The sequence below is a fragment of the Notolabrus celidotus genome, chromosome 13 (assembly GCF_009762535.1).
Source record: "Notolabrus celidotus isolate fNotCel1 chromosome 13, fNotCel1.pri, whole genome shotgun sequence".
In the NCBI taxonomy this organism is placed as follows: Eukaryota; Metazoa; Chordata; class Actinopteri; order Labriformes; family Labridae; genus Notolabrus; species Notolabrus celidotus.
Genome location: NC_048284.1, coordinates 34,389,003 through 34,401,791, shown reverse-complemented (window position 1 = coordinate 34,401,791; position 12,789 = coordinate 34,389,003). Strand labels below are relative to the sequence as shown.

The 12,789-nt window shown below is 40.4% G+C and overlaps 1 protein-coding gene across 1 annotated transcript in view; it reads right to left on the bottom strand.

Annotated features, from left to right (window-relative positions):
* Window positions 1-12,789, bottom strand: part of ptchd4 (patched domain containing 4) — a 64,201-nt gene that overhangs the window by 38,149 nt on the left and 13,263 nt on the right. Inside the window, exon 2 of the mRNA XM_034699026.1 lies at window positions 3,484-3,979. Within this exon, the coding sequence (XP_034554917.1) occupies window positions 3,484-3,979 (496 nt within the window). The remainder of the gene's footprint in view (window positions 1-3,483; window positions 3,980-12,789) is intronic.

Sequence of the window (12,789 nt, the reverse complement as noted above, 5' to 3'; positions counted from 1 at the left end):
ACACGGGGAGGTAGGGCGAAACAGGCTGTAATGTAAATGTTCAGAGTATATCTGAGTGAGGGAGGAGAGGGAGAGTGGAATCAGGTAGAAGAAGAAGAAGAACACAACAGAGTAAATATACCAGTCACAGTGTGCATGTGTCTGAATGTTTTGACCTGTACGAAGGACGTTCATTCACAACTATGGACTTATTTTTTGATTGACACAAGGTGCATTTCAACCAAGAGTTCTGGGGTCTTTTAGCCCCCAGAACTACTTTCCCCTGAACTAAAAGGTTCCTGTGTCCCCATTGTTGTCTGCAGTTCGACCGCGGGCTGAAGTCCCGGGTAGATTGTGCAAATCAGGCCAGTGAGGTATGGAGAAAAACAAAGTAAATGCACTACACCACCAGACCAGTAGAGGGCAGTAAAACAAAGAGGAATGCCATTCATCACAGATGACACCATAGAAGCAGACGGACAGGCAGGTATCATTATGAGCAACACAACAGTTAGCCTGTTAGCATGAAGAGACTCAGCTGGTCTGTTTTAGATGGTGCTATATTTCATCACAGATGGATTCACTGAATCAACACGTGAGAGGAGATAAGCGCGAGCAGCAAAGACGTTTCAACACGCCTTTAAAATCCTTTTGAACTCAAAAAGCCGTGATCGCAGAGATCGGCCGGTGTTTTGGTTTAAACAGCGACCCTGTTAACTGGAGACTCTCAGCCGGATGCATCCCTCATAAACGTCTTTAGACCATCATTAAATATCTGATGAGGATATTTAGAAATCTTAATAAAAACTAAACTAGTTTGCATTCCCAGGAACTCCCTCTGTGTTTCAACAGCTGTGTAAACTCCACAAACACTGACACGTTCAGCTGAAGGTCTCCAGTTTACAGTAGGGCTGTCAAAATTGCTCCAAAATGACATTCGAATATTCGCTCTAAAAAAACCCTTAGGTTCGAACCATTCGAATACCTATATTTGCGCATTATGTCAATAACAGGTGGACAAACTAATACAAGGAGAAATAACTACTAAACTACTATAACTACTATAAACATACCTACACATTACAAAACAAGTAAATGACCTAATGGTCTGAGACCGTAGACCTCTCGCTTGCTCGCTCGCCCCCCTCTCTGTGCGCAATGTGCAGAGTGAGTGCTGAACAAGACTTGTGCGAGCAATTAAAGGTCCCGACTCTTGTCCCTAATATAGGCAGGCTTCATTCAGTGGTTGAAGCAAATATTATTTACATTAATTGAAGTTAAAAACGAAAAAGTAGTCCACTTACATTCTTGGCGCTTGTATAAAAAAGAGGAAAAACTGCATTTTATCCCAGTGTCACTGATGGTCGGGCTCTTTTAGTCCACTGTCAATGTAGGGTCTTAGGCCTGACAGGTTATTTGCCAAAAACACAAGACAGTCCACATGTGAAGAGGTTAGTGCTGATCAGACAGTCCACATGTGAAGAGGTTAGTGCCGATCAGACAGTCCACATGTGAAGAGGTTAGTGCCGATCAGACAGTCCACATGTGAAGAGGTTAGTGCTGATCAGACAGTCCACATGTGAAGAGGTTAGTGCCGATCAGACAGTCCACATGTGAAGAGGTTAGTGCTGATCAGACAGTCCACATGTGAAGAGGTTAGTGCCGATCAGACAGTCCACATGTGAAGAGGTTAGTGCCGATCAGACAGTCCACATGTGAAGAGGTTAGTGCTGATCAGACAGTCCACATGTGAAGAGGTTAGTGCCGATCAGACAGTCCACATGTGAAGAGGTTAGTGCCGATCAGACAGTCCACATGTGAAGAGGTTAGTGCCGATCAGACAGTCCACATGTGAAGAGGTTAGTGCTGATCAGACAGTCCACATGTGAAGAGGTTAGTGCTGATCAGACAGTCCACATGTGAAGAGGTTAGTGCCGATCAGACAGTCCACATGTGAAGAGGTTAGTGCTGATCAGACAGTCCACATGTGAAGAGGTTAGTGCTGATCAGACAGTCCACATGTGAAGAGGTTAGTGCTGATCAGACAATCCACATGTGAAGAGGTTAGTGCTGATCAGACAATCCACATGTGAAGAGGTTAGTGCTGATCAGACAGTCCACATGTGAAGAGGTTAGTGTCGATCAGACAGTCCACATGTGAAGAGGTTAGTGCTGATCAGACAGTCCACATGTGAAGAGGCCCGATCTCTTTTTATTCACTCTGTTCCAAACAGAGGAAAAGACGCGTTCAGAGCGCACTGAGGATCCGTCGACGGAAGGATTTCTCTCTGCCGTCTGCTTCACGCTGTGCATGTGTGACTCCTGTGACCTGTCCCTGACCCGTCATGCAGGGTGCCCACTCGCAAAGCAGCCGCCGATGTGTTTTTTTCCACAGTCGAATATTAATTTTCACAACCGAATCTCTTTTTTTTTAAATATTTGAATATATATTCGAATTTAGAATATTCGTTGACAGCCCTATTTTACAGGGTCACTTTTAAAACCGTAACACCGGGAGGAGAGACGCATTCACGGTGGGCTGAGAGAAGACTACTGTTACAAGCTGCTAAATCAAGAGAATCACAGCTTCTTCTTTTGAAAAGTACACACACATACAAAAAAGATAGAACAAATAAAAACTAATGAAAGAAAGAGAAATCAAGTGAATCACAGATGTGTGTGATGTTATTGTGGACGGAGGGAGGAATAAAAACACTGCGGTTAATCTACCAATCAGACATGTTCAGCACTGCAGGCCCTGCCCCCCTGAAAGTCCCAGGACCTTTGAAAAAATACTACCCCCCTAGCAGGGGCTTTTCAGGGGAGATTATCTACCCCTGAACTAAATTTAGACCCTGGGTCCTCCGGTCGAAAAACGCCTACATATGAGACAACCTAGATCATTTCTTTTAATAGTGCATCTCCTTTCATTGAGTTTTGGTGCAATGTGGGAACAAAGCAATGTTTGACATGACCCAAAAATGGTGATTGTCATACCTCCCAGTGAGTGAAACCTGCACGGTCTCTAATGAAACACCCGCATTAATGTCTACAACACTGCCACAATGAAAGAAATAACTAAAACCTTTACATTCCTCCTCCACTCTTCAAAAAGTCTGCATCACAAAGAGGACAGTTTAGAGAGCAGCAAATGCTTTTTGCTGTAGCCTTGACCTTTTGAGTGTGTGTTCAAACAACAACAGTGATATCTACAATATGCAAAGCTTACACACACCTTCTGTTCTTTGCTGTGTCTGAAAAATATACCACTTATATAAACATTACACATCCAGAGACACAAACAGGACACTTTACATGTTTTGCAGCTTCTACAGTCACGGCAGGCGTCCTCAGCCGAGAGCCCATCAGAGTTCTGCAATTTCCTTTCCCAATCATTCCAATATCTAAGAGTCAGTCCCTGAAAAGGCCCTTGACTAACCATCACACACACCTACACACACACACAGTCAGTCAGTCTCATGCACAGCTCATGGTCTCACTCACCCATAGCAAAGAATGGGATCCCCAGCAGCGTGGAGTTGAACTTCCCGTCCGATATAAAGAAGATCCCTGCGGCCGTTACATTGGCAATGCAGATGGTCAGCACACCCAGGAGGCCCAGGAAAGGCTTACCCCTCAGGCAGTCCCGCATGGAGCTAGAGATGGTGGCAGCCAGGAGGACCAGCACAAGGCTAACCAGCACCTCCCCCTTGGCCAGCACGCCGGTCTGGTGGAAGTCCCGCCACAGGCTGAAGGAGGTGAGGGACTGGACGTGGAGCTGGTCAGTTGCATGGGGTGCCTCTGCTGTAGACAGCCGGCTGACCAGCGCGCAGAACTCGTTCTCCCAGCGCTCTGCAATAGCATCCTGCACCACAGGTCCATGGTTGCGGAGGTAGTAGGTAATCTGGACAGCACGGGCGAACTTGACCTGCTGGTCCCGGCTGTTGGGTGAGAAGGACACGCCGCCCAGCTGGTGGCCGATGAACGACACACGGCCATCCTGTAGGAGATTTAAAAACATGAGAGCTTAAAGGAACATGCATGTTTTATAAAGTCTAGTGCCCCTGCTCACACAGCTTCAAACATCTGGAGGCTCCTCTGACACTAAACATCACACATGTTCCTTACAACAGGTCAGGAGCAGTCCTGATTCACAGTTTATCTTGGTTTGACCTCACAGCTGTGTGGATGGATGTGACTGTTAAAGATGATTGGTTGCACAGCTGTATGATTAGACTAGTTCAGCACATGTAAGACAGCTCAGACACAAGTTTGGAGATCATGAATTTGTGCAGAGCAGTGAATGGTTCAATAATGCAGCTGACTATACATGTTTAATGTACCATACTAAGTGCAAGCTAAATGTGTTATTTATGTTAAGCTTACTTTAGATAAGCTACTTTCAATATATTGAGGTTTACAAAATTGTATAAAAATACATTGACTAAAAGCACTGTATTTACTATGTACTACTTACATTTAAAATGAACCTTTATATCATGTGTTAAGAACTCTTTGAGTATTCCTTTAGTAATCTCAGAGTGTTCCTTTAGAGTCATATAATCATGTTTCTTCATATTTTCAATAAGACATCAATTCACAAATGCCAGGTATACTCCAAAAGTCACTATTAGTATGATACATACACTACCAGTCAACAGTTTGGAAACACCTTCTCATTCAAGGGTTTGTATTTATTGTAATGATTGTAAACACTGTAGATTAATACTGAAGACATCCAAACTATGAAAGAACATATATGGAATTATTGAATGAACTAAAAGTGTTAAACAAAGCAGAATCTGTTTTATATTTTAGATTCTGTAAAGTAGCCCCCTTTTTCCTTCATGACAGCTTTGCACACTCTTGGTATTCTCTCAGTCTGCTTCATGAAGTGGTCTCCTGGAATGGTTTCTAATTAACATGAGTCTTGTCAAGTGTTCCTTTTTCAGTTTTACATGCACATGTTGTGAAGTGTCAGAGGGTTGTGTGTAGGCTTTCAAATGAATATTGTAAGCAGCTGACATTCACAAATACTTCCTGCTACAGCTGTCTGTATGTTCTGTGTCCCTCCTCATCACCATCTATCACCTTCTCCTCTGCTGGTTCCTCTTAATTAAGGAAATGAGGTTCACCTGGCCTTGGACCTTTAAAAGTCCACTGCTGCCTGCAGTAGAGGAGAAGCATTTGAGTTGGGGACAGCTGCCCGTCTGCCTCTCCTTCAGGGGATTTGCATTTCCTTTTGTTCTGTTTTTGTTCAATCAATCTTTATGTATAAAGCACTTTTCATACAATGACATTGTAACACAAAGTGCTGTATGTAAAAACAACTTAAAATGGAATAAATTTTTTTTTAAAAAGACCCTCCCCATCCTAAATCCCAACCCCAGCCTTGACTCCAAACCCACCCCACAGTCCATAATAATAATAACAATAAAAATGTAATCAATAAATCCAATAAATAAAAAACAAAAAAGAAGTTGCTGAACGAACTGAGGAAACGCTCTCATTATATCTTAAGGAGGAAACACTGGAGGAAACATAAGATGTTAAAACTCAACACAGGAAATAAAACTCACCAAAATAAAATACATCTCTAAGACAATAAAAAACTAAAATATTAAACCACTAAAAGAAACTATGATGCTATACCTAGAGAAAATAAATAAATCAATAAAAAAAGGGACTTTAATTTGACCTGGATAATAAATAAATAAATAAATAAATAAAAAGTGACAAAAATTTGAACTGGATAACAAATAAATAAATGAATAAATACAATAAAAAGTGACTAAAATTTGAATAAGTTAATAAATAAAGTTAAGTAAGGTGAAATAAAACTATTATAAGAATAAAACTCAGTTAAAGCAAGACTAAAAAGGTTGGTCTTCAGTTTGTTTTGTTAGAATAAAGTTGATCTTTGTTGAAAAGCCAATTATTTCTGTATTTTATATGAAATCCCTTTTTTTAAGTGTTTTATGGTGTTTCTGTGTTTTCATAAGGGTCATGTGTAGGATTATTGTGAGCCTTGTGGGTGACCAAATACTTATTTTCCACCATAATTTACAATCATGAGAACGGTGAGCAAAAATCCCAGAACTACACGGAGGGACCTGATGAATGACCTGCAGAGAGCTGGGACCAAAGTAACAAAGGCTACCATCAGTAACACACTACGCCGAGAGGGACTCAAATCCTGCAGCGCCAGGCGTGTCCCCCTGCTTAACCCAGTACATGTCCAGGCCTGTCTGAAGTTTGCCAGAGAGCATATGGATGATCCAGAAGAGGATTGGGAGAATATCATGTGGTCAGATGAAACCAAAATAGAACTTTTTGGTAAAAACTCAACTCGTCGTGTTTGGAGGAAGAAGAATGTTGAGTTGCATCCCAAGAACACCATACCTACTGTGAAGCATGGGGGTGGAAACCTCATGCTTTGGGGCTGTTTTTCTGCAAAGGGGACAGGACGACTGATCCGTGTTAAGGGAAGAATGAACGGGGCCATGTATCGTGAGATTTTAAGCCAAAACCTCCTTCCATCAGTGAGAGCACTGAAGATGGAACGTGGCTGGGTCTTCCAGCATGACAATGATCCCAAACACACCGCTCGGGCAACGAAGGAGTGGCTCCGTAAAAAGCATTTCAAGGTCCTGGAGTGGCCTAGCCAGTCTCCAGACCTCAACCCCATAGAACATTTGTGGAGGGAGTTGAAAGTCCGTGTTGCCCAGCGACAGCCCCAAAACATCACAGCTCTAGAGGAGATCTGTATGGAGGAATGGGCCAAAATACCAGCTACAGTGTGTGCAAACCTGGTGAAGACTTACAGGAAACGTTTGACCTCTGTCATTGCCAACAAAGGTTATGTTACAAAGTATTGAGTTGAACTTTTGTTATTGACCAAATACTTATTTTCCACCATCATTTACAAATAAATTCTTTAAAAATCCTACAATGTGATTTCTTGGATTTTTTTTCTCATTTTGTCTCTCATAGTTGAAGTGTACCTCTGATGAAAATGACAGACCTCTCTCATCTTTCTAAGTGGGAGAACTTGCAAAATCAGTGGCTGACTAAATACTTTTTTGCCCCACTGTATGTGTAGCACTAACAGCTGTATGGCCATGTTTGAATGTGTGCACACAACTTTGCGAGCATAATCCCAATGCATTGGTAGCTAAGATCAAATTGATGATCACGAAATAGGACTGAACTTTCTAATCAACTGTGACTTTTCGTATTGGACGTGCGTTTTGAACATTATAGACTAAAAGTAGACAATATGGAGAGTAAATCTGACGAGCCGGCTGCAGCTCTATTGAAGTGGGCGCTGTAAATGAATCAAAACCTATAAGCCACTGAGGGGCTGCTGTACCGGGACTCAAAGTTGACGCGGTTCCTCGTGCAGGATGAATGAATGACGTCATAACTCTGCGCATTGACATCAAAAGGTTTATTTTACATCGACACACAATAAAGGCTCAGAGGATCAATCCACATTTACATCCACTATGAACTTACAAAATTGACAGGCATAAAGCTATTGTGCACAAAATGATGATGAAGATTCCGACGATGGTGGTTTGCTACCTGGTAGGCAGCTCACCTGCTACTAATTGGGCCACCTAGTGTGTAGTACACAAGTGCAACAAACAAAGTAAAACAGTCCACACATAACATTGATACACATATGGCTCTAACAACGACATCAGGTGAGCGAGCATTGCAGGAATGAGCTCATGGAGGAGCTGAGAGGACTGACAAGGCAGGAGGTATTTTCTAATGTCCACAGTTTAACAGCAGAACTTGAAGGAGCAGTTCTGTGAGGCCAGAGATGAACAGGAAGACCAAGTTGACACTTAGTGCGATGATCTGTTTGTCCCATTCTATCATGCCATACACAGCATGTTGCGTCCTTCATGTGCTGCATGCCTTTTTATATTCTATCTCTGTGTACACTTCTAGCTGGATCATCTTCACACAGTTCTGCAGATCTCTGTCATGAAGGTGAGGAAAAACACCAGCCCTTCACTGTGCTGTCCCCTCGTGCAGCTTGCTCCGTCACTACTCTGACAGATGATTTGTGGGACTGTAGTTCTTGATGGCTCTCTTTACAACTCATGCTGTTTCTTCTCTGCCTGAGCTGATGCCAAAAAGCAGAGAACATGTTCAAATGTACGGCCTTTCAATCAGCGTATCTGATGAGGACGCTGAGTTGCTGGAAATGTCTGATGTGTCATCCACTTCCACAGCAGTGAGAGAAGAAATGTGTGTTTCTCTATCAGTCTCCTCCAGGGTGATATGTGCAATGCTTTCCATGATGTCATCCTGTTTGATGAAGCCTGTTGACGATCCCAAATGCTCTGCAAGTATAGTATCAGGCTCACAGCTCCACAAAACTGCCCCATTGTGTCGTCTGAGTGCTTGTTCTTTGCACTCCAGTTGTAGGGAAACAATGAGCCACTTCATTTAAAGTCTCTTTCTTTCCTCACTGTTTGCAGCTCCAGTTTGGAGTTGGCCTGACATCAGGTTTTATTTTCAGCTGCTGCTGTAGTGGTGCTTTCATTACTCTCCATAGCTGCACATTTCTTTCTCCTGCTGTTTGATTTCAGCTACGTTGACACCATGCTATGCTTTAATGGTACAGGAAGCCAAAAGGTCTGCTAGCTTCCCTTAGAATACTCCTGACCTGTCACAGTTTGGCAGAGTCGTGACCGCAGCCTCATTTATTTGATTAAATCTACTTTATTTTTATTTTCTATTCACCAAAGGATGCTAACTTAATCCGGCTTCCTCTGAGATGTGTCAGAACTGTAGTAACTCACAGCTACCATAGTTTAACCACACACAAATGTGACAAATGTAGAGAGGGCAGATACTATTATTATTATTATTATTATTATTATTATTATTATTATTATTAATACTATTATTATTATTATTATTATTATTATTATTATTATTAATACTATTATTATTATTATTATTATTATTATTATTAATACTATTATTATTATTATTGTTATTATTGTGAGTATTATTATTCTTAATTGTAATTATTATTATTATTATTATTATTATTGTTATGTTTATTAGTATTGTTATTAGTATTGTTAGTATTATTATTATTATTATTATTATTGTTATTATTATTGTTATGTTTATTAGTATTGTTATTACTATTGTTATTATTATTATTATTATTATTTTATTATTATTATTGTGAGTATTATTATTCTTAATTGTAATAATTATTACTGTTGTTATTACTATTGTTATTATTATTATTATTATTATTATTATTGTGAGTATTATTATTATTATTATTATTTTTATTATTATTATTGTGAGTATTATTATTCTTAATTGTAATGATTATTATTGTTGTTATTATTATTGTTATGCTTATTAGTATTGTTATTATTATTATTATCATTATTATTATCATTATTGTGAGTATTATTATTATTTTTATTATTATTATTGTGAGTATTATTATTCTTAATTGTAATTATTATTATTGTTGTTATTATTATTGTTATTATAATTGTTATGTATATTAGTATTGTTATTACTATTGTTAGTATTATTATTATTATCATTATTATTATTGTTATTATTATTATTGTTGGTATTATTATTGTTGGTATTATTATGTTTATTAGTATTGTTTTATTATTATTATTATTATTATTGGTATTATTATTGGTATTATTATTGGTATTATTATTATTGTTGGTATTATTTTGTTTATTAGTATTGTTTTATTATTATTATTATTATTATTATTATTATTATTATTATTATTATTATTTAGCAGGTTAGACATTCAGAGTCAAATCTCTCTGTTTTGGGTACCTCTGACTCTTTTCTGAGTGTTTTATAATAAGGGGTCGTTTGAGGCTACCTGGTGAAGTGTGTACCTTTGAGCTCCTTAATGAAGTGGTCCAGATCTGATTCCTCTTTGCAGCCTCTCTCTCCAAACACACATCCTGTGAATCTCTATCTTTTGGTATGATGAACGACTTCTCATTTGGATGTAATTAAGCTAGATTAGTGTTCACTAAATCAAGGTGACAGTGACATCTCACCCAAACACAAAACCTTGATCATGCTTCAGGCAGTAACACGCTGCACCTTGTAATCTAAATGGTGAGTATTAACTTGCTCATGTTTCTAACATATCTAACTTACAGAAGTAAAGCTTTGATGACCCATCATGCAGCCCTTCAGTGATTCATTTAACATTCAAGGTTAACACTGGGAAAATGACAACTTGAAATTTGCACTCAAAGTGTATGTCCTAACTTGGATAGTTGTTGCAACCAGAACAATGTTAAATTTGTAAATGATTATGATCTACCTTTATGTGAACACTCCAGCACAATCAAACAGCCACAACATGTGGTCTTACATAAGGGAGCAAAATAAATCCCTGAGTAAGAAACTGCAGTGAGTTATTCTCCTATCGTATAAATCAGAGGTGGGGACTCCAGTTTGAGACTTGGACTCAAGCCACACTTAAGTCACACACTAATGTGACTTACGGCCAAGCGGCAACCTCTGGCCACAAGAAATGAAGCCAATGCATGTGTGCTAAAAACTGTAGTTCCTCGAGTGTCCACTAGAGGCTGGCTGCAGAAACACCACAAACCACATACACACCCATTCAAAGAAGATGATCTTTACAGCAGAAATGAACATGTTTACAGCCTGGTTAAAAAAATGAGTGTAGTCTGAATAGCTCATCTCTCTATTGACACACACTGTATGGGGGGTGGAATTTTTTTAACTGAGCAGTTTTGAAGATATTTAGATTTTGAGTTTTGCCCACTTGAAGACATGGTTGACTTGATTGACAGGTGGGAACACTGTAGCTGTTAGCGTGGAGGCCTGAAGGCCCGCTTCTTTACCTCACACTAGCTCCACAGAAGTTAGGTTGAGTTCAGCATTTCCAATATGGCACCCGCCGACAATTAGCTTCAAAACTTCAGGAACAGATGGGTGACGTCACGAATGTTACCTCCATATTAAACAGACTATGCCGAAGACTTGACGTGGACTCCCTCAAAGACCTGAGACTCCACTCAGACTCAAGCTTCAGAACCCATGAACCGTCTTTTATTTTGTTTTTTGTCTCATAAATCAGCTGAATGTCATTCCCCCTCATTTTGCATCACCTCCTGCATCTAGTGTCAGTGCAGCCACACTCCACAGAGGACACTGCAGTGATTCCTCGTCAGTGATCGTTCCATGGTGATGGATTCTTCTCTGCCTGTTGTGGTGGATTGAACATGAAACTGTCCTCATTCAGCTCTCCTTCTTCTCTGAGCTCTGCGGTTCACACACCTTTAAAAAGAAACTAATGTCACAACTTTGAACCCTGCTGCTACCGTGTACCCACCCCACTTGGGGAGGGAGAGCCAGTCTCTGACACAAACATGGCGTACTCCTCCCACACACGTCCTGTGTGTTTTTCTTTCATCCCTCTAATCATAATAATCTCCTCTCCTGTGACAGATAAAGTGTCCTTTAAACAAAACTCCTTCTTCATGTTTGCTCTTTGTCTCCCTGTTGCTGCACCATTTTTGTGATTTGAGGACGATGAGGGTGTAAGACAAAAGCTTGACATTGCTGAGCAGCATGATATTTCAATCCCATTTTTAGACAGATACATTTGATCTGCTAGCTGTCATAAGAGGCGTTTTTCGACCGGGGGAACTTTACCCCTGAACTACGTGCGTTTCGACCGGAGGATCCAGGGTCTAGATTTAGTTCAGGGGTAGATAATCTCCCCCCTAAAAAGCCCCTGCTAGGGGGGTAGTACTTTTCAAAGGTCCCGGGACTTTCAGGGTGCGGGGCCTGCAACGCTGAACGTGTCTGATTGGTAGATTAACCTCAGTGTTTTTATTCCTCCCTCCGTCCACAATAACATCACACACATCTGTGATTCTCTTGATTTCTCTTTCTTTCATTAGTTTTTATTTGTTCTATCTTTTTTGTATGTGTGTGTACTTTTCAAAAGAAGAAGCTGTGATTCTCTTGATTTAGCAGCTTGTAACAGTAGTCTTCTCTCAGCCCACCGTGAATGCGTCTCTCCTCCCGGTGTTATGGTTTTAAAAGTGACCCTGTAAACTGGAGACCTTCAGCTGAACGTGTCAGTGTTTGTGGAGTTTACACAGCTGTTGAAACACAGAGGGAGTTCCTGGGAATGCAAACTAGTTTAGTTTTTATTAAGATTTCAAAATATCCTCATCAGATATTTAATGATCGTCTAAAGACGTTTATGAGGGATGCATCCGGCTGAGAGTCTCCAGTCAACAGGGTCGCTGTTTAAACCAAAACACCGGTCGATCTCTGTCACGGCTTTTTGAGTTCAAAAGGATTTTAAAGGCGTGTTGAAACGTCTTTGCTGCTCACGCTTATCTCCTCTCACGTGTTGATTCAGTGAATCCATCTGTGATGAAATATAGCACCATCTAAAACAGCACCAGCTGAGTCTCTTCATGCTAACAGGCTAACTGTTGTGTTGCTCATAATGATACCTGCCTGTCCGTCTGCTTCTATGGTGTCATCTGTGATGAATGGCCTCTGTCTTTGTTTTACTGCCCTCTACTGGTCTGGTGCTGTAGTGCATTTACTTTTTTTTTCTCCATACGTCACTGACCTGATTTACACAATCTACCCGGGACTTCAGCCCGCGGTCCAAACGCAGACAACAATGGGGGCACAGGGACCTTTTAGTTCAGGGGAAAGTAGTTCTGGGGTTAAAAGACCCCGGGACTCTTGGTCAAAATGCACCTAGGTACTAAC